This window comes from Hevea brasiliensis, chromosome 7, assembly GCF_030052815.1.
Source record: "Hevea brasiliensis isolate MT/VB/25A 57/8 chromosome 7, ASM3005281v1, whole genome shotgun sequence".
Lineage (NCBI taxonomy): Eukaryota > Viridiplantae > Streptophyta > Magnoliopsida > Malpighiales > Euphorbiaceae > Hevea > Hevea brasiliensis.
In genome coordinates this window covers 43133374-43154219 of record NC_079499.1, presented here as the reverse complement: position 1 = coordinate 43154219, position 20846 = coordinate 43133374, and the positions used below count along the sequence as shown (strand labels likewise).

At 32.7% G+C, this 20846-nt stretch overlaps 1 protein-coding gene across 3 annotated transcripts; it reads left to right on the top strand.

Annotated features, from left to right (window-relative positions):
- Positions 1 to 3166: 3166 nt before the first annotated feature.
- On the top strand, positions 3167 to 15353 carry LOC110637758 (ferrochelatase-2, chloroplastic). Of its 3 annotated transcripts, none has more exons than XM_058150085.1 (11): positions 3167 to 3472; positions 3571 to 3835; positions 4121 to 4264; positions 4514 to 4615; positions 4706 to 4809; positions 4890 to 5016; positions 6960 to 7049; positions 10523 to 10675; positions 12062 to 12162; positions 12326 to 12527; positions 13687 to 14303. In XM_058150085.1, the coding sequence occupies exons 1-11, from the start codon at positions 3387 to 3389 to the stop codon at positions 13813 to 13815; spliced, it is 1503 nt and encodes a 500-aa protein (XP_058006068.1). In that variant the 5' UTR covers positions 3167 to 3386; the 3' UTR covers positions 13816 to 14303. The 3 variants fall into 3 exon arrangements, with proteins under 3 accessions (XP_058006068.1, XP_058006067.1, XP_021643771.2); XM_058150084.1 differs by lacking the exon at positions 13687 to 14303 and adding an exon at positions 14915 to 15353 and having other exon boundaries at positions 3171 to 3472; XM_021788079.2 differs by lacking the exons at positions 6960 to 7049; positions 13687 to 14303 and adding an exon at positions 14915 to 15353 and having other exon boundaries at positions 3173 to 3472.
- Positions 15354 to 20846: the final 5493 nt, after the last annotated feature.

Below are 20846 nucleotides of genomic sequence, written 5' to 3'. Positions count from 1 at the left end.
TTTATTGAGGTTCTAAATTCAATAGAGCATTTTTTAAGTATTATATTTTATTTATTTCAAAAGAAAGTATTATATATTTTTTATGCTATTCTTTTTTAAATAAACTATGTATGTTTTTTCGATGAATATAATTTATTAGTATATAGTTTTTGACATAATATTTTTCATTTTAAGTTAATTTGAAATTAAATTTAAATTTTATTATTATTTAGTATTTTTATAATTAGATCATAAGTTCATAAATTAAAAATAATTTTTTAAATAAAAAATGTTATTTAAAAATATATTAAAAAAGATAAAATGTACATACAACATACGTGTTAGAGAAAATTAATTTAAATAAATGTAAAAATAATTTATGTTAATTAGAGACGGATAGAGATATATTATAAAGATAAATATTATTTTATTCTAAAAAATTAAGTAAATAATATTTTGTAGTAATATGAAGTGTCTGCATTAACTCGAGTATTCTCCCAGGCTCCATCATGATACTTCAAGTGTGGGCCATTCACAAAGAAACTATGTACGGTGATTCCAACTCATATGAGAACACGAGGGACCCAAAAAAACCGATCAATGAAAATAAATAAATCTTAGGTTCAACAATTTCAAAATGCCAAATTTCACTAACTCTACTATTCTACTTCAATAACAAAAAACTAACTATTAAAAAACTAAAACACAAACCACAGAGCCCTAATTTCATCTCTGTCTAGGCAATCGGAAATTACTTCCCTCACATTTTTTTTCGTTTTCTAATTAGTGGAAAACAAAAAACTCACAATCAGAAAGGGAGAAGAAAAATGCAACAATGAGATTTTGACTTTCATAGCCTCAATTTAATCACTATTGCAATCTAGGCTTTGGGTTGTAGGATTTTGCTGTGAGACTTTTGTAGGGTATAAGAATTTTGATTCCCAAATAGCTTTGAGAAAACAATCAAGCATCAATTAAGAATGGAAAAGGCTTGTTTATTTTTGCCAAATAATTTTTTTATTTTTTTTAAAAATTCTAGTTTTTATTTTTAATAAAAAAAGAAAAATATAAAAAAAAAGTTCAATGGAAAATTATTTTCTAATTTAAAAAATTATTTATATCTTTTATAATTAACATTTGCACTAAAATAATTAATTTTATTTGTTAATTATTTTTAGATCTAAAACTAATTAAATTAATTTGATTAATTTTATTTTATTAATAGTTATTAAATAAATATCAAGGCGAGCTATTACGCGGTTAGCTGATAAAGTGGTCAGTAGATGTTAGTTGTAAGGTAGTGGGTAGGTAACATTGGCAAGTGGCTTTCAAATTCTTCCAAAAGTATCAAGAGAAAGTATAAATATTAGACAGGCAATAATATTTACACCCCAATAATTTAATTCAATCATAAAAATCAGAATCCAAACAGTTTATTTATTTTTTACCTTATTTTTTTTAATTTTTTAAGTTTTTACATTTAATTTTAAGTCTTGTATTCACTTACAATCAATCAATCAAAATATTTTTTTAATTTTCAATTCACTTATTTTCTAATCTAGAGATTAGATTTTAATTCAGAAGTCAAAAGATAAACTAGGTGATATATTATATATTTAGGATGCTCGTAAAATTATAAGTTACGAGATAATCAAAATTATTTTATAAGGAAATAATTAAATAATAAATTTAATAGTATTGTAATTATATAAAAAATTATGAGATATTAAATTTAAATTTCAATTAAAGTGAATTGTATAAACAATATTACAAAATATATTTAAAATTTATTTTGTTATTATTTTTTAATATGCATTATTCATTTATTTTATCATTGAAACAAATATTTTTTAAATAAATTTTTAATATTAATTGTAAAAAAGTGATAGCATAATTTTGAATATAGAAGTTATTATTTTTTATTTTAATTTTTTTTATAAAGAAACTAAAGTAAAGCGGAAAACCTTTTCAGTTTTCTATTTGAGAATTGACACATTTGACATAAAATTATTTTTCAATTTTCTTAAATTTAATTTTCGGAAAACTACTATGATTTTTTCTAATGAACATGCCTAATATTTTTTTTACTCCACGCATACATAGAGAAAAGATCTCCTTTATGACAGATTATCAGTTGGTGAGTCCTTTTGAAATTTGATACGTCCAGTCTGCATAAAATGCACTGTTGACAGTATAAAAGTCTGCTAATTTATTATCAAATTTTTAAAGGTGTAAGAGATTCCTTAAAAACTTTTTTTTTGGCCCAGAAGATAAAAAACACATATTGAGTTTAGTGATGAAAATAAATTATTATCAAAATTATGATAATTTTGTTAACATCTATAAAAATTTTGAGAGCGTGAAAAGTTAAAATGCACATAAATTTAGCGGGTGAAATGATGTATTTATTCAAAAATATTTTATTTTTAAATCAATCTTAAAATTTATTTTGAGGTTCGGAGAACGTATGGATAATTTAACGAAATACGGGCATGAGTTATGAAAGAGGTAACAATAGTGGTCGTCCTTTCCACCTTTGATAAGTCGTCTCCACTGCGTAGGGTCCCTATTTTTCCCAATGTGAAGCCCCACTGTACGCTATTATTTACTCGTTCTTCCCCTTCTTTTTTCCACTCCCAACTAGTGGTGTGCAAACGGTCGATTTGATTTCGAATCGAATCGAATCGATAAAATTAAAAATTAAAAATTAAAATTTTTAAAAATCGAATCGAACTGATTGATAAGAGAAAACTGAATCGAATCGAATTGATAAATCGATTTTAAATCGATCAAGTCGAAATTTATAAAATTTTATATTTTTAACATTAAATCTAAATAATAAAAACATAAAAGCAAAAAAAATTAGAAATCAAAACTAAAAAATCTTAAGGTTCGGTTTGATTTTCTTTGATTTCGATTCGATTCGATTAGGTTCGATTCAATTTGATTCGATTTTTTTTGATTTTCTATATATATTAGTAATTTCGGTTCGGTTCGGTTTTTTTAATTTTTTTATGAAAATAACCGAACCAAACTGATTAATCGAAATTATCAAAATTATAAATCGAATCGAACCGAATCAATTAAATTTTAAAACCGAATCAATTGAACCGAATTAATCGATTCGATTCGATTTTTCGACTTAAACCCAAAACTGCTCTCCCCTACTCCCAACTCCCAACTCTATTTTCAGAAGCGGCTTACCTGTTTCTTTTGCTTATTTGTTGTGATTAGTTTCTGGCTTCTCAATTTAGAACAAATAAACACGTGTAGATAAAGGGACCTCAGGTGATATCTTTACTTGGGTAGGTTTGAAATTGAGGAGCAGAAGAGCTTTTGGGTGGTCTTTGTGTTAATTTTTATAGTAGTAACAATAATCAATCAAAGCAAAAAGGATTTGTGAAGCAATGAACGTTGCACCAGCTTCTTCCTCTGGTTCTCACAACCCATGTCTCTCTTCTTCTGCTGCTTCTCGCAATTTGAAGTTCCCGGTGTAAGTCTCTGATGCCCAAAATTTGTTTACTTGAAAGAACAGCGTCTGAGTTGTGTGAGATTTTGGTTGCATGATACGATTGTTATTTGCTCTCTTAGGCTGTTGCAGCAGGGAATTTGTATCCCTCAGAGGATGTATCGTTTATCTAATCTTTCAAAATGTAATAATTCTTGGGGATTGTCTAAGCAACAGCTGAACAAGTGGATGCTGCCTTTGGGGGCAGTGGTGACTTCCAAATGCCAAAATGTCTCCACTGCACCTCGTATTGGTGATGAGAGGATTGGAGTTTTGTTGCTCAATCTTGGAGGTCCTGAGACTCTTGAAGATGTGCAGCCTTTCCTCTTTAACCTTTTCGCTGACCCGGTATAGATACTCTCGATTTTCCATTTGATTTCAGAACCATTTGTGTAACTTAGTTTATGTTTCGCACATGGGTAAACAGCTGTTCATGTTGAATGGGCTTTTCTTTCCTAGCTGAATATAGACATGTTTAACTTGTGTAAATGCATCAGGTGTAATTCTGTCAATTTTTTGAGCATTTAACATGTTTAACTTATAAGTTTTCCCAAATGAATATAGACATGTTTAACTTATAAGTTATCTTGAGCATAAGGTGTCATTCTGTCAATTTCTTACCTAATATATCAGGACATTATACGGCTGCCAAGATTGTTTGGCTTTCTTCAAAAGCCCTTGGCACAATTCATATCTGTTGTAAGGGCACCCAAGAGCAAAGAAGGCTATGCTTCAATTGGTGGTGGTTCGCCTTTGCGGAAGATAACTGATGCACAGGCATGGCATTTTTCTTTTTCTCTTTTTTTTCGGCTGTAAATTAACTTTCATTCTTTTCATGGATTAAGTTGTTCTTTTATTGCCGGAAGCTTATAGAAACTTCATATGAATTAAATAGAAGCATATTGCATTTTCTGATGGGAAGGCTTACCAATACACAAAAATTTTGCTAAAGATTGCTTTCTTCTTCTATTGATTCTTTCAATTTCTTTCCTTATCCTCTCCTTGGCTATTTTCTTCTTCATCTAGGCTGAGGAATTGAGGAAATCTCTTTGGGAAAAGCAAGTCCCAGCAAAGGTGTATGTTGGTATGCGCTATTGGCACCCATTCACAGAAGAAGCTATTGAACAAGTATTCTTTTTGGCATCTATTTGTTTCTGAACTCATTGTTTGTACGTAGGTTGTGGACCTAATTACTGGATAGTCTATTTTGCTTTTTAGATAAAAGGAGATGGAATCACAAAGCTTGTTGTGCTTCCACTTTATCCACAATTCTCTATATCAACTAGTGGTTCAAGCCTTCGTCTCTTGGAGAGTATATTCCGGTGAGTATAAAGTACATGTAATATCACTTTGAGATTTTGAAACTTTTATCACAAATTAATATTTTCTGATGGTTCATCAGAGAAGATCAATATCTTGTTAACATGCAACACACAGTGATACCTTCCTGGTACCAGCGTGAAGGATACATAAAAGCCATGGCAAATTTAATTGAAAAGGAATTAGAAAAATTTAACTGTCCTGAGAAGGTACAACCTCTTTAAATGTGTTCATGGTGTCTTGTTCATCAAATTTTTTTCTGCTGTTCCATATTTGAGTTACTGACTCTTTCTTCTTATTTTGAATATGTAAGTGTCTTTTCCTTAATCTAAAAGAAGAAAAGAAAAAAGGTGAATAGCTAGCTTATTGAAGAAAAACTACTTAAGAGAACAATCATGGGGCCTTTCTCAAATTACTTTCAAAGTTGAAAAATGGTCTACGAGAGGGTTCTTTTGTCTGATCAAGTAGAAAAGCAGAGTATGTGAATGAGTAATGAGTAGCTTATTGAATTGGAAAGGCAGCTGTTAGCTGCCACTTATTTTGCATTTATTTAGGGCATTTGTTTAGGAATTTTTGTGTGCATATCTGTTCTTACCTTTTGTTGCATGATTCTGATATAATTTTAGTAGTTTAGCTTGATTAGGAACCTATTTGTTAGCTGTAATTTTTTATATATATCTTTGATTTCTGGGCTAATAAAGATCAGAATTCTTATTCAAAAATTTCTTAGTTCTTTTCCATGGTATCAGAACCATGGCTGATGAAAAGAAAAATGAGAGTTTTGGATCAGGGAAGAAAACTTCTAGTTCTTACACACTGAATTCAAATGACAACCCAGGTAACTTGATTACCAAAGTTCAGTTGAAGGGCGAGAATTACAAAGAATGGGCGCGAGCTATGCGGACTGCATTGCGGGCCAAAAAGAAATATGGTTTTATTGATGGATCTGTTAAGCAACCAGCAGATGACTCACTGGAACTCGAAGATTGGTGGACGGTTAACTCTATGCTGGTTTCTTGGGTGTTTAACACCATTGAACCGACGCTGCGCTCGACCATCTCTCACATAGAGAACGTAAAGGATCTGTAGGAGGATATTAAACAAAGGTTCTCGATTGGGAATGGTCCACGAATGCAGCAACTGAGATCGGATCTGGCGAATTATAGGCAGGAAGGTCAACCAATCGTGTCCTATTTCGGAAGACTCAAAACGTTATGGGATGAAATAAACAACTATGATCAGGTACCAGTGTGTATCTGTACAGGCTGCAGATGCAATCTTACCATTGAATTGGAAAGAAAGCGTGAAGAAGAGAGAGTTCATCAGTTTTTGATGGGCTTGGATGAAGAAGGATACGGAACAGTGCGCTCTAATATTTTGAGCAATGAACCCTTGCCCAATTTGAATCGTGCCTATGCTATGGTTGTTCAGCAAGAGCGGGTGCGAACTATGACACAAACCAAGGAAGAAAGAGGCAATCCTATGAGTTTTGCAATTCGAGCAGGAAGTCGAAATTCAGGGGGGGAATAAAGACAAACCCTCAATTTGTTCTAATTGCAATTGAGAGGGACATGATGCTGAAAGTTGTTTCCAGCTGATAGGTTATCCAGAATGGTGGGGTAATAGACCACGTGGAACTTCTGCTGGACGAGGAGGTGGTCAAAAGCGTGGCAATGGAGCAGGACGTAGCAAGGGAGGAGTTGCTCGTACCAACGCCACACAAGTAACTGGAGTTGATGGTGGGCGTGGAATTGTGACAGATTTAGATCGAAAGGGTCTTAGTGGATTAAATGAAGAGCAGTGGACTGCTTTGCTGGGCATGTTGAATTCTTGTCAGAATGGTGGCAATGAGAGGCTGACAGGTATGCAGAGGATATTTCCTTGGATTATTGACACAGGAGCTTCCCATCATATGACAGGAACGTTGGCATTTTTGAGTGAATTGCGTGACATTGTGCCATGCTCAGTCGGGTTATCTAATGGAGAAAAGACCTTGGCGGTGAAAGAAGGAACTGTGTTGCTTGGAGGAGACTTGAAATTGCAATGAGTCCTTTATGTGCCAAATTTGAATTGCAATCTGATCTCTGTATCACAACTACTTAATGATTCAAATTTGGTTATTCAACTCACTAACAAAAATTGTGCTATACAGGACCTAAATTCGAGGAACCTGATTGGAGCGGGTGAGCAACGCGAGGGGCTGTACTTTCTCAAGGGAGTGACATCGGTACATGCTTGCAAGGTAACTGATGTGGAGTCTTTTGAGCTTTGGCATAAGAGAATGGGTCATCCTTCTTATAAGGTGGTAGAGTTAATTCCAGAAGCTGGTAGTATAGTTAGGAAAACTAATAAAACTTGTGAAGTTTGTTTCAGAGCAAAGCAAACAAGAGAGATTTTCTTTTCTAGTGACAATAAAGCTGATAGTTGTTTTGAATTGATACATTGTGATTTGTGGGGACCTTATAGAGTCCCAACTTCTTGTGGAGCAATTTATTTCTTAACAATTGTTGATGATTACTCTCGTGCTATTTGGATATATTTGCTGAATGGAAAACAAGAAGTAGCTTGTGTTCTTAAGAAATTTGTTGTGATGGTTAAACGCTAATTTGAAAAAAATGTGAAAATTGTCAAAAGTGATAACGGAAGTAAATTTATGTGCTTGAAAGAATATTTTGATGAACAAGGGATGTTGCATCAGACTTCATGTGTAGGAACACCTCAACAAAATGGCCGAGTGGAAAGAAAACATCGCCATATTCTTAATGTGGCAAGTGCCTTGCGTTTCCAAGCAAATTTACCCATAGAATTTTGGGGAGAATGTATACTTGCAGCCGGGTATTTGATTAATAGGACTCCATCTATGTTATTAAATGATAAAACCCCATATGAGATGCTCTTTGGGAAAGTACCTTCTTACAAACACGTTCGGGTTTTCGGTTGTTTGTGCTATGCGCATAATCTGAATCGGAATAAAGATAAATTTTGTAGTAGAAGTCGTAGGTGTGTTTTTGTTGAGTATCAATTTGAAAAAAAGGATGGAGATTGTATGATTTGGAAACTAAAGAATACTTTGTATCAAGAGACGTGGTATTCGCTGAAACAGAATTTCCATATGCAAATGAGAAAACAATGGGTGATGAACTCATTAAAAATGGAGTTGAGGAGTTGGGTGATGAAGTTGATGGTTTAGAGAACAACTTGGGAAAGGAGCCCGATGAAAGTGTGGGTAGAGAAAGTGAGGTGAATCCTGAAACAGAAGAATTGATCTATGAAAACAGTGAGGGAGTGGGTAGAGGTGAAGTTGTTGAAGAGCAACTGGGTAGGGGACAAAGGGCCAAGCAACCTAGTGTTTGTTTGAAGGATTATGTGACAAACGCCATCAAAACAAGCCCCTCGGTATGCTCACCTTCCCAATCTGATTCCTCAGGTACGCCTTACTCTATAGCACATTATGTGGGTTATGATAAATTCTTTGCACAACACCGATATTTTTTGGTAGCCATTACTACAGGACGTGAACCAAGCTCTTATGCAGAAGCAGTTAAGGATGAACGGTGGAGAGCGGCTATGAGAAAAGAAATACAGGCTTTGGAGGATAATGGTACATGGACAGTTGAAAATCTGCCATTTGGGAAGAAAGCAATAGGAAGCAAGTGGGTATACAAAATGAAATACAATTCTAATGGAAGTGTTAAACGATACAAGGCGCGGTTAGTGATATTGGAAAATAATCAAGTTGAAGGCATAGATTATTAGGAGACTTTTGCTCCTATAGCAAAAATAGTTACTGTGCGCACCTTTTTTGCCGTTGCTGCTGTAAAGAATTGGGAAGTCTATCAGATGGATGTCCAAAATGCTTTCTTACACGGTGATTTGGAGGAAGAGGTTTACATGAAGATGCCACCTGGATTTGCTTCTCAATCACCAGGGAAGGTTTGTAAACTCCGGAAATCTCTATACGGTTTGCGGCAAGCACCTAGATGTTGGTTTGCGAAATTGGCTGCATCTCTAAAAGCTTGTGGATTTCAGCAATCATATTCAGATTACTCTTTGGTCACTTTTCGAGTTGGGACTGTTCAATTGAATGTGCTTATTTATGTGGATGACCTTATTATCTCCAGCAATGATGCTTATGCTGTACAAAAATTCAAGAACTATTTGTGTCGTTGCTTTTATATGAGAGACTTGGGGAAGCTGAAATTTTTCTTAGGGATTGAAGTAGCTAGAAACTCGAATGGTATTTTCTTGTGTCAATGTAAGTATGCGTTGGATGTAATTTCAGATGTTGGATTACTGGGTTGCAAGCCGGCTAAAACTCCTCTTGAACAAAATCACAAGCTGGCCCTTATCGAGAGTGATGATGTGGATGACCCTGCTCAGTATAGGCGTCTGGTGGGACGGCTTATTTATCTAACAATAACTTGGCCCGAGTTGTTTTATTGTGTGCATATTCTTGCTCAGTTCATGCAACAACCGAAGAAAGCTCATTGGGAGGCAGTTGTTAGAGTTGTGCATTATTTGAAAGGAAATCCAGGTCAGGGTATACTACTGCATGCCAATTGTGATCTCAAATTGTCTGCTTACTGTGATTCTGATTGGGCTAGCTGTCCTTTGACGAGACGGTCTTTGACCGGTTATTTTGTTCTTTTGGGTGAATCCCCTATCTCGTGGAAGACTAAAAAGCAACAGACAGTGTCTCGCTCATCCGCTGAAGCTGAATATCGGTCTATGAGTACTACAACTTGTGAACTTAAATGGTTGAAAGGATTATTGAATTCTCTTGGTGTGGCGCATACTGAACCTATGAATTTGTATTGTGATAGTCAGGCAGCTCTGCATATAGCTGCTAATCCTGTCTATCATGAACGTACCAAGCATATTGAAGTGGACTGTCATTTTATCCGTGATGAGATATTGAATGATAATATTCGAACATATTATGTACGTAGTTCAATGAAACCTGCGGATATCTTCACAAAGGCGTTGGGAAAGAATCAGTTTGACTTTCTTCTTCGCAAGTTGGGCATTCGAGATCTCCATGCTCCAACTTGAGGGGGGGTATTGGAAAGGCAGCTGTTAGCTGCCACTTATTTTGCATTTATTTAGGGCATTTGTTTAGGAATTTTTGTGTGCATATCTGTTCTTACCTTTTGTTGTATGATTCTGATACAATTTTGGTAGTTTAGCTTGATTAGGAACCTATTTGTTAGCTGTAATTTTTTATATATATCTTTGATTTCTGGGGCAATAAAGATCAGAATTCTTATTTCAAAATTTCTTAGTTCTTTTACACAAAAGCACCTAAGCTAGAAAAATTAGTGTATACATATGGTTGGTTTTTTGGCGTTCAATACATCATTAGACCATGTTCTTTTGCCAATGATGATGCATATTTGACGATGTGGAATTGCTTTTTGAATGAAATCTTGTTGTAATGGTGATGCTTAGTGTTTTATGCCTTTTATCAGTTGTGGTGGTATAAGATACTTAAACTAGTGACTCACTTTACTTGGGCAAGCACCAAGGGTGATAAAGTTTATTCGTGCCTTAACGGTTCCTTGGGCTTTTGACTACACTGCATTGAAGCAAAATCATGCTTATTCAATTCTTTCTTGGTGTTTAAGAATATATTCTCTTCTTTACATCTAAATTTTAAGTTTCAAACTGTTTTTATCCCACTATTTTTGCCAGAGTAATTCAGAATGTTTTCTGTAGGTTGTGATATTTTTCAGTGCTCATGGGGTGCCACTTGCTTATGTGGAAGAGGCTGGTGATCCATACAAAGCAGAGATGGAGGAATGTGTGGATTTGATAATGGAAGAGTTAGAAAGGAGAAAGATCAATAATTCATATGCTCTTGCCTATCAGGTACTTCTATGTCTCTGTTTCTTAGTGCTGTGGTCTGGCTTCTTGGTAGTTTTGAGCTACCAAAAATAGATGTAGATTGGACCCAAGACGGTCTTGATTAGGCTGAGGCCTTAATATCTTTATTAATCAGTTGCTTATAAAACCTTTATCAATGACACAGTAGTATGATTTAATCCTTTATTTCTTAGTGGCTTTGAATTGGAAAATTTTGTAAATGAAAACCAAAATGATCATTAAGTGCTCTTTTCTTTTATGATGATTCCCATCCTAGAATAAATTTTTGTACTTTATAGTTAGCATAGTGTAACGGTAAAGTTTCTCGTGACCTGGAGGTCACAGATTCGAATCACGGAAACAATCTCTTTGCAAAGCAGGGTTAAGGCTGCTGCATCAACCCTCCCTAGAGCCCATAATTGTCAGATGCTTCGTGCACTGGGCCACCCATTTTTCATAGTTGGTGCAGTATCTTGTCATGGGAATTTCCATGAACATTTGGGGATTGGGACTTTTTAAGCTCTCATTATGGTATTGTAGGTTCAATAAACACTATTAAAAATTACCAAACTGCCATTAATTCATAGGAATCATGGAAATCAATGTTTTATCATTAATTCATAGAAATAAATGAAAGAAAAACTCACATTTAATATTGATTTAACCCTGAAGTGTAAGGACATGACCTAAGAAACCATATAATATTCCTCATAGCATGTTGCATAAAGGCTTCATTTGAGAAGATACTAAGTTACAAAACTGACTGTTAATGGCATATAAAATAGTTTTAACGGTGCTGGACAAGCTGAATTTCTAAAATCAGGTTCATGTTGCTGTTATTCAGTGGAGTCTGTAATGCTCGGAAGACACTTTGTTGACATCAATAACTATGCTTACCATATCCAAGTCTAAGGTGTGAGAACTGGAAAGAGCATATGGAATGCTTGATTTTAAACTAAGGGATACAAGATGCACTATGGGAGGAGTGTTCAAATGGAATTCATATGTCAATCTCAATTTGGGTCAAGGAGTTTGAAAATTGCATACCCATGAGCCTACGTATTTACCAGCATGTAGAACTAAAAACAAAGTTGTGGCATATGCATAATCTTATCATAGCATCTGAAATCTTGTTGAGTTGATGTTTGAATTCCAGGTGGAACTGAGAAATCATACTATTTTTTTTTTTATTACTAATTGAATAGGATTACATTAATTGATATTGACCATGGTATGATGAAATAATTATCTTTACTGGTACTATCATACAGACACTAATATTTTCTGCCCCTCTCTCCCTTCTTTCTTTTCCACTGGGTCCTCTTTATTTCTTATTGCTTTCGCTTTATGGTGAGTTATTTGATATAGCATGAAATCTGAATACTCGTACAGAGCAGAGTTGGTCCTGTGGAATGGTTAAAGCCCTATACTGATGAGACAATCGTTGAACTTGGAAGAAAAGGGGTGAAGAATCTTCTTGCTGTCCCAATTAGGTATTTAATTTTGTCAGCGATCATTTTGATGTGATGCTTTTGTTGGATTCATTACTTGAAGTAGCTGCATATTTGATACTAGTAGGTTCATTGTTAACTCATGTTTTGATTTTTGGTTTTTCAAACTCAAGTTGTTTACAAAATATTGATTTCTGATTCACAGCTTTGTTAGTGAGCACATTGAAACTCTTGAGGAAATTGATGTTGAGTATAAAGAGTTGGCTCTTAAGTCTGGTATAGAAAAATGGGGACGTGTCCCTGCACTAGGATGTGAACAAACCTTCATTTCAGATTTGGCAGCTGCTGTAATTGAGTCTCTTCCATATGTTGGAGCTATGGCAGTCTCAAATCTTGAAGCTCGACAGGTACTCATGCTAGCTTTTATAAAATTTCTAGCAAGTGAAATGAGACATGTTAAGTTTTCTGTTTGTGGATATCACCATCAATGTATTGATGCTAATGGAACATTGTAGATTATGTTACATGTGCTACGTGCACACTTTTTTTTTTTTTTTTTATGTATGGGTGTGTTTTATGTTTGCAGTTTGTTGTTGTGTATGCGTGTGTAGTTCACTGTGCTGATCTCTCTCACACTCATATTAGCAAGAATGATGTTTCCCTTTAGCGGCTCAGCCTGATTTATGCTCAATCTATTCCTGCATGTACTACTAATTTTATGTTGAAAATGGTAGGTTTTAGGTTTATGCAACTTTTAAACTTACTTTGGAACTTCAATCTTTCTGAACTATGGGCACTCATAGTTGTAATTTAATTGTTATTTAGTCCAATTCATGAAGTGTCTCTAAAGCTTGAACTCAGTTGTTAAAGGTGGAGGGGATTGGGCTGGTATGGGTTGGAAGAAACTGAGCAAAACCTTCTTTTCAAAAATTAATATGAGTAGTTTAAAAATCATTTCTAGCTTTTAAGGAATGAATGTTTTCAAACCTGCCCGGTCATCAAACTGAAAGGGGTTAGTGAGTCATGGATTAGAGATTCAAGTGGGGTTAAATCAGGGCTGAACATGAATTGAATTGAATTGAGTATAATATATATTAAATGTTATCTAAAATATATTAAAATTCATAGACGTGTTATTGAGGTATTCTTTCATTGTGATTTGAAATATTAATATTGTGTAATAAAAAAACACATTAACAAAAATTTTAGATGGTGATAATTTATTACTATTGATCTCTCTTCTTCTTTTTTTTTTTTTTTTTGTGCGTGTGTGTGTGTGTGTGTGTGTGTGTGTGTGTAAAGGGGGCTAGGCCCCTTTTTCTATTCATCTATTGTCATGATAATGAAGAGAATAGAGAGAGAAGTGTTTTGTATTATTCAATTCTTGGCTTACCCTCAGTAGTTACAATGCTCCCTATTTATAATATTTCACTCCTACACATTATCACAGCTCTATTCTCTTCATTATCATGACATCTATGCTATATATAGAAGTATGGATCAACTAAAACTTTTGAAAAGACAAAATGTAAAATTAGCATGTTGCATTTTCTTTTCCCATTCCAGGAGGGCAGTGTGAAAGCTTCTGATTGCCCAGGCCACTTGATCTGTGACCAGGTTGACCAATTCATTGGTTACCCAGCTAGTTCATGCACGGGTCCTTGTTATGGAAAAATGGTCTTAATTGCAAACTGAATAAGATGCTGCGGTGGTTCCTGGCTTTCCCAATCTGAATGGCCAAGCTGGTGATGCTGGCCTGGGTCTGATGAAATACTTAGGATCAAGAAAATAATTGAAGAACCAAATGCTCTTCTAGCTGTAAAAAGGAATAGCAAAACCAGCTTTTGAACTTGTAACCAGACCTAATCTGCTGTGATACCACATTACTTAATTGAGAGGGTGGAGATGAATGAATAGGCTAGAGGTCTTGGGCTTACCTATGCTTGGATTAACCATTGCTAAAAGATTAGAACTAACAAATTAGTTAGTTGGCCAGCCCTTTAGACTTGATATTTCTTAGATGTGGGACCCTTGACATAGAGTAAAAACCTTGTGTAATATCTTTCATTTCATTCATCTGTTTCTATGATTGGTGTGGTGCCTGTGAAAGGAACACCATAGTATCTTTTTAGGAGTTTGTTTTGATAATATCTACAACGCATGATCTACTGTATTTTTTTTTCTCTTCTCTTTCTCCTTTCTTTCCTTCTCCTCTGGGCCTTCTGTTTGTTTCTATTCTCTCTTCTTTGCTCTTCAAAGTGGAGAATAAAAGTAGTTGATGATACTAGAAGGAGAAATATCCTCTGCTTTTCCATGTCCATAATAGAAATTTCAGATAATACTTCGAGTCTAGGAGAAATAGCAAGGATGCTGTTCTTTTGTACCTTGGAAAGTTCTATGACTGCTTAAGGTGTGGTTTTCTAGATGGAGTTTGGATTAGGGGCTGTTTCTCTGCTGACCAAAACTAGTTTTATTTTTTTCATTTTTATTTTATATATATATATATATATATATATATATATATATATATATATATATATATATATATATATATATATATATATATATATATTTTAGTCATGGGATAAAAACTTGGACCTTTCTTGTAGATTGCCTGTAGGGTATTTTGAATATTCGACTCATTTCCAATGGAATCTGGAAACTAGCTCAGGGTTAACAAATAATGCTTTGACCCTCTGACGCTATCTAGATGAAGTCATGTTAGCAAGTTGTTCTCTCTTATTTTTACCCCAAGAAGTATGATGGGTGGTTTCCATTTTCCAATTCTCTGCAGTCTTTAGTTCCACTCGGCAGTGTGGAGGAACTGTTGGCGACATACGATTCAAAGCGCAGGGAGTTACCACCACCGGTGACTGTGTGGGAATGGGGTTGGACAAGAAGTGCGGAGACTTGGAATGGAAGAGCTGCTATGTTGGCCGTTCTTGTTCTATTGGCACTTGAAGTCACCACCGGCAAGGGGTTGCTACACCAGTGGGGCATATTGCCCTTGTTTCATTGACTAAGAATGTACATAAATTGCACCAAATGTAAATTTTGTCCCTGGAAGGCCATTCATATGCAAATTTAGTGGATATTGGGCATTACTTCCTCCCCAACTAACATGTTACATTTGGGGTTATAGACATATGGTATAGTTGCAGCTGAATAATAAATCTGAGGAAGGAGGGGAAAAAAATATATTATATATGTATTATTTTGTTAATTTGCACAAATGTTCTTGTTTTCAGCCTGTTACTTGTCCTAAGGCGTTCAAGTTTGATCATTAGTGGTTTTTGGAATTAAATAGGGTCGTAGTGGAATAACTATTCATGATAATGGAACATTTTTTCTTGTCATATGAGTTCAATTTATAACACACTAACGTAAAGAGCATTTATTCTATATAAAAATTATTTTACATATAAAATTAAAATTATAAAGTTATTATCTGTAATAGCATCTCACATTTAAATTTAACCAAAGATAGGAATAACCATTGAACTTGGAATGGCTATTCCATTTCCATGGTATTCTTTCCCGTTTCATGAATCAAGAAAGAGCATTGGATTTCTGGCTATTCTAAATTGGCAGAGGTATCTCAAATAATCCTAAATTTTAGTTTTTCTTTGTTCTTATAATGTTATAATGTCATAATTAAATCTTTTAAGTTTTTTTCTCTTTGTACTTATAATGTTAACTAATATCATATTTAAATTTTTTAATTTTTGCTTTAGTCATTTTTTGTAAAATTGGCATACTAGAATTGAGATGAAAATAACACAGAAAATTAAGAGGGTACTTAATTTAGTTTATAAATCAGTTAAATCTAATTATGAGTAGAAAGTCATAAATAGAGATCGATATTTATTTTAACTTATAAATTAAAAAATTTATTTGAAATAAGTAAGAAGTCATAAGTAATAATACTTTACTTATGACTTATCAATTTATTTTAAAACTATTATTTAATCAAGTAAAAAAATTATATTATTCTAATAATTTTTAAAAATATTAACATTATTTTTATTTTAATAATTATAACACTTAATTAAATATCATTTTTAGTAATTTTAATCGATTAAATTATTTTTAATCACTATTTAATGAAATACTTAAACTACTTAAAAGTTATTTTAAAATAATTTTATTAAATAATTAACTACTTATTTTTAATTTTTTTAAGTAAAAAATTAAGAGTAGTTAAACCAAACACCTGCCGAGAACTTCTGCTTCTTCTTCCCACTAAGAACTACTTCTTCTCCACTAAGAACTCCTCCTTTTTCCCACTACGAACTTCTTCTTCTTCTTCTTCTTCTTCTTCTCCACTAAGAACTCCTTCTTCTTCTTCCCACTAAGAACTTCTTCTTCTTCTTTGTAATTATTATTATTTGTTTCGTAGAAATGACAAGAAAAGACACAACAAAGATGGTTGACAGCAACGGAGAGAAGGCTAAAAAAAATGGACAAAAATTTATGAATGAAGTTCTAATAAATGCTCTTACCAACAAAGGCAATCGAGTGAATGGAACTGTCATTACCTAAGCATTGAATTACAGAAGTACATGAAAAACTAGAATTGAACAAATTGACAAAACAAAGTGAAGAATTGAATAAAATATTTGAAGAGTAATTTCAACGAGTGCTATGATCTTTTCATGCACTCTAATGGTATTGTTTGAAGTCCTGTAACTAAAATGTTTGATGCAGAACCTATAGTCTGGGAATAATTGATACAGGTTTTCGTCTCTTTTTGTTTTTATATTATATGGCTAATAATCATTAGGAATTTTTCAAGTCACAATGATTTAACCTTATGATAATTTTGACGTTTTGATAATTATGGTACACGCTTTTTGGATGACAATCCATTTGGATATATTTCGTTAATAACATAGAAGTCTAGCTATGACTTTTTGAATAATTAATGTGATTAGCATGGGAATAGGCCACCTTTGAAGGTTTTTCGTATAAGAAGTTTTAGTCATTGAATATGTGATGTGCATATTACTATGTTTTGATGGTCACTTACGTGAACCTTCACCTCTTAGACGATGTAAATATAGCCATATGGAGAGTGGCAATTTGACGTAATTATATGAAAACTATGTGTATAATCACTTACGTGAACCTTCACTTCTTAGACGATGTAAATATAGCCATATGGAGAGTGGCTTTGATGTAATTATACGAAAACTATTTGTATAATGTGCTTATGGATTTCTCTACTCTCTAGTTCTTACTTGGTTCTTTGTTTAATTCTCTTACCCAATTATTTTTTACCTTGATTCCATTATAGTTGATACACATATAATAAATATTTTGGTTATACGAGCAATTTCTACATATGGATATAATTAATCTAATGTTTTAGAACTAAAAAGAGTTAATATATATATATATATATATATATATATATATATATATATATATAATATGCACAATTTCTTTGTAGAGATGACAATAGATAGGATATCTGCAGAAATCACCATACTTGATTCTGAATCTGATTAATATTTTTCAAAACTCGAACCTATCCTAAACCCAATTAAAATTTATTATTAACTATCCGAATTCATCTAAAACCTGATTATTATTATTCAAAAAATGTCTAAATCTGTTTAATTTTATGTTTTTTAATTAATAATCTACATAAAAAAAATTATTTTTATTGATAATTTTTATTTTAGAATTTTAATAAGTTTATAAAATATTTAAATTCTATTTTATTTAAAGTAAAAATATAAAATTTGTAAATATTATTATAAAAAAATATATATTATATTTATTTAAGTATTTATATAAATGAGTTCGGATAATAGATACACAACATGTAAACTCAAATCCGATTATGTACCTAAACTCATCCTATTAGGACTCGATCAGGTTGGGTACCCGCAAAAACTTAACCCGCTGTCATCCCTATCTCTTTGATGTGCCTTATCAGGAAAAGATGCAAACCGGCTGGGTTTAGATTAATAGGGCAATAAGCTAACGTAAGAAAACAGTGAAATTTACTTAAACAAGTGAAATTGATGTAAAGGCTTAAACAAGTGAAATTAATGTAAAGGAAACAAAACATTCTCCAAAGCTTCAAAGGTTATGCTTCGGCCAAAGTGAAATCTTTTTGGTGTTTTTATGTTTTATCTTGCAATAAAGTAAAAACAAGAAAGGTAAAAGATTGATAAGTAGATGATTGAAATTCTTTGATAAGATGAACTCTCCACAAAGAACTCAAGCTCCGAATATTGACACTACATAACTCTAAGTTAGGGAATGTGATAAATGAAGATAAATTCACCACAAACAAAAATGTTTGATAAGAATTTAGCAGATCTTCATTGTATTGATCAAAATTGAATAAAACATTGCAATTATAAGCCTATTTATAGGTAAAGGTTAACTACTATGGAGAAAGAAAAAGTAGTAAACTAATAGGAACTTGTAGTAGTCTTTAAACAAGAAGTAACTAAAATTACAAAAAAGGATAATAACACAAATCTTCCACTACTATGTTGGCCAAATTTCATGTAGAAGAGAGAGAAGAACTTGAAACAAGTAGAACAAATCCCTTAGTGAGAGGGATTGTCTGGGCTGAATGGTAGGAGGGGGTGAGTAAGCTTGGAAAAGTCAAATCACCTTTTTAGAAAAGCATCTCCTCAATTGAAAAGTGATTCTCTATATCTTCCTTTATTGAAGGGTAAGAATTTTCCTTTATTGCAAAAAAATATGTTGACTGGTCAAACTAGAAGGAAAACACCATCAATATGCAAATTGATTTTCTATTGCAAAAATCACATATTTTTTTGTTATAACTCTTGTAACTCAATTGCTATTAGCCTATTTTCCATCAAGAAACTAAAATCATATAAAATATTAAAGTTTTAGGGATTTTACCCAAATAGCCGCAGAATCAATTCTAACACCAAATTCGGTAACTAAAGAACTCCAAGTGTCAATCCTCTAGTCCATCCACACATGCAACTTGATCAAAGCTTTAACTTTATATCAAAATCCCTTTTGTGCTCCCTCTCTTGGTTTGGCTAACAACTTGCACAAGAAGAGAATTTAGGTTTCTTTGGTTTAACATTTTGAAAGGGTAGATAAACAATTTCTCTAGCTTTAATTCAAGAGTAACAACTTCTAATTTCTCTTGAATTAAACACAAGAAAGAAGAAGAAAGTATTTGGCTTGAGAGAAAATGAAGGAAGAAGAAAGTGAAATCTCCAAAGTTGTCTTCCAAAAGGAAGACTTAATCTTTTTATACTTTAGGGATTCCCATATCCCTAAAGTTGTTTTCTAATCTCTAACATTTAGAGATTTTAATTCCCTAAAGTCATTTAGTGGAAGACAACTAATCATTATTAACTTTACAAGTGTTAACATCTAATTCACCAATTAGATGTGTTTTCAACTTTTGATTGTGCCACTAGTCAAGTTTGTATTAATTAAGGATTTCTCAAGCCATAACACATTAGAGATTTTCACATCTCCAAAGTGTTATGACATCTTTAATAAGCCATTTCTCCAACTTTCTTTTATACTTTTCAAGCTATGATAGTCAAATAAATTCTCCGAACTTATTAATTAATTAAACCCTTTTAATTAATTAATCAAGCTTATATTTAAGCACTTTAAATATTATCTTAAAATCTTCCATTGTTGAATTTAATTTCAAGTTATGCTAGAGACTTTTTAATCTAATTGCAAATTAAATTCGTTAATTTAATTAATTAATTGAACTATTTAATTAATTATGCCTTGATCATGTTGTTCTTATGTGTGTGACTTCTTAGGTTAATTGCTAATTGACAATGAGAATAATATTAAATCTTTTAATATTATTAGAACTCTTTCCAAATTTATAATGAAATTCCTTTTTCGCTCTTAGTTCTCATAAATCATGGTTGATACCTAGCATAGTATACCATGACTACCTAACTAGTGATGAATAAATTTATCCCTTAAAATTGAACCTTGATCATATATACCATGCACTAAAATCTCTTCGTTACATAAACCTAATTCAATCTAAGGTCATGGTTTATGTCAAACCCTAATTGCTTGAAATCATATGTCCTTATCTTAATTATAATTCTTGGTTAATAATACTTTTTAATTAGAAATTCTTTTCTAATTTAGTCTATCTGTCATGGTCAGGAACTTTATTTATCAAGAACAATTTAGTTAGGCATATGATTTTATCCCTATTTATTTAGGCAATGGATCCCATCTTGATTAAACACCTATCTCCATATATAACTAGTCAGGGCCAAAACACGTCCGTATACTCATACCTAGTACAAGTATGTAAGCGGTATCAAACTCAAACCACCTATATACAAGATAACGGTATTATCTTAGGTTAAAAGATTATGTGTACTATTATGATCTAGATGACTATGTATTGACAAGAATAAATTCCATGTACAAGTCATCTTTATGTCACTAGTTCAATGTACTTATCTTATAAGTGGCCACTATATTTGTTATTTGGCATGAGAGTCACTATTTTATCTTATTAGTATCTCATACTAATCTATAGAAACAAACAGAGGTGACAGTCTATATGGATAAATCATATGCAATGAGGTATTCTCAATTGTGAACCATAATTTATAACACTTGTGCTAGATTGTTCAGTCACTTATATTCTTAACATTTTAAGAATGGAACAACTAACAAGCTACTAAAGGATATTTTCAATTAAATTTAAACTATTTAGATTA